The sequence below is a fragment of the Olea europaea genome, unplaced genomic scaffold, assembly GCF_002742605.1.
Source record: "Olea europaea var. sylvestris unplaced genomic scaffold, O_europaea_v1 scaffold26601, whole genome shotgun sequence".
Taxonomy (NCBI): Eukaryota; Viridiplantae; Streptophyta; class Magnoliopsida; order Lamiales; family Oleaceae; genus Olea; species Olea europaea.
Window position 1 is genome coordinate 1 of NW_019244968.1, and position 1,524 is coordinate 1,524.

A 1,524-nucleotide genomic window follows, 5' to 3' on the forward strand; every position below is an offset into this window, starting at 1 on the left:
GAATCCACATGCTATGTATGTTCATTGCTTTGCTCACCAGCTTCAGTTGACAATTGTATCTGTAGCACGTAGGAATTGTATGCTCGGTGATTTTTTTGACATACTTGCTATTATTGTGAATTTGGTTGGTGCATCATGTAAGCATATAGATTCTCTTCAAATAAGTTATCAAGCTAATATTCTGGAGAAGCTTAATATTGGGGAACTTACTTGTGGAAGTGGTTAGTTTCAAGATATGAGTTTGGCACGCCCAGGTGATACTAGGTGGGGCTCACATCTATTGACAATTACTCATTTCATTAATATGTTTAATGCTATCATAGATGTTCTTGAAAATATATCGGAAGATGACGTACATTCAGATCAAAAATCTTTAGCCGTAAGACAGATGAAAAGCTATGCAAGATTTTGAGTTTGTGTTCAATCTCTACTTTATGTTTGAAATTCTAGCAATTACAGACGACATTTCACAAGCCTTACAGAAAAAGGATCAGGATATTCAGAATGCTATGAGGTTATTGAATTTGTGTAAGTGTGCATTACAGAACTTGAGAGAGAATGGTTGGGATACTTTGTTGAGTAGGGTGATTGAGTTTTGTGTTGATAGACATGTTTTAGTGTTCAATATGGAGGATATTGTACTAGTGAAAGGTCGACCTAGGCGTGTAGCTCAGCAGGTGACTTATTTTCATCATTTTTATGTTGATTTGTATTGTCATAAGATAGACTCAATCTTGCAAGAGTTGAATGATCATTTTCCAGAAACAACTACTGAGCTCTTTACTTGCATTTCATGTTTAAGTCCAAGAGATTCATTTGCAGCTTTCGATAAGGATAAATTGCTACGTCTTGCTCAGTCCTATCCGTTGGACTTCAATAGTGAAGAGTTTTTATTACTTAGAACTCAGCTTGATAAGTTTCTTTTGCTTGTGAAAATAGACGAAACTTTATTTAATCTCAATAGCATATCTTGTGTAGTTCAGAAGTTGGTTGAAACTAGAAGTTCCTGTTATTTTTCATTGGTTTATAGGCTTCTCACCTTGGCTTTGATATTACCTGTGGCAACTGCAAGTGTTGAAAGGGTATCTTCTTCTATGAATCTAATCAAGAATGATTTGCCCAACAAAATGGGAGATGGCTGGTTGAATGACAATTTGGTGGTTTAAGTTGAGAAAGCTATTTTTAAAAAACTACAGAAGGAGACAATATTGCAACATTTTCAAGTCATGAGACCCCATAGAATGCAATTGTCTATATTTACAATTACAGAGTGACTGAGTAAGGTTGTATCGTATATTTTTTTACTATTTCGAGTTGTATTGAAGTATAATTTTATATGTATACGATTTTGACGTTTTAGTTCATTATATATATATATATTGAATAACTTTTAATATTATGTAACCAAATTATATTAAACGATCGGACTATTATATGGTCCATGGTCGATGGTCAACAGTCAACCCACCCTAGCTGGACTTCCATTTTAAATTCGTTGTTGTTTACAAGTCTAACATTTAATCT

General features: G+C 34.0%; 1 protein-coding gene across 1 annotated transcript; it reads left to right on the plus strand.

The window, feature by feature from the left end:
* The first annotated feature begins 13 nt into the window (after positions 1-13).
* On the plus strand, positions 14-1,166 carry LOC111383330. Its single transcript, XM_023007418.1, has 2 exons — positions 14-221; positions 451-1,166. The coding sequence occupies exons 1-2, from the start codon at positions 14-16 to the stop codon at positions 1,164-1,166; spliced, it is 924 nt and encodes a 307-aa protein (XP_022863186.1).
* Positions 1,167-1,524: the final 358 nt, after the last annotated feature.

Excerpts from the sequence above, each read along its gene's own strand:
- LOC111383330 (XM_023007418.1), top strand. The coding sequence starts at position 14 with ATGTATGTTCATTGCTTTGCTCACCAGCTTCAGTTGACAATTGTATCT. Across the intron at positions 222-450 it reads GGAACTTACTTGTGGAAGTG|CAATTACAGACGACATTTCA; the intron begins GTTAGTTTCAAG and ends TTGAAATTCTAG.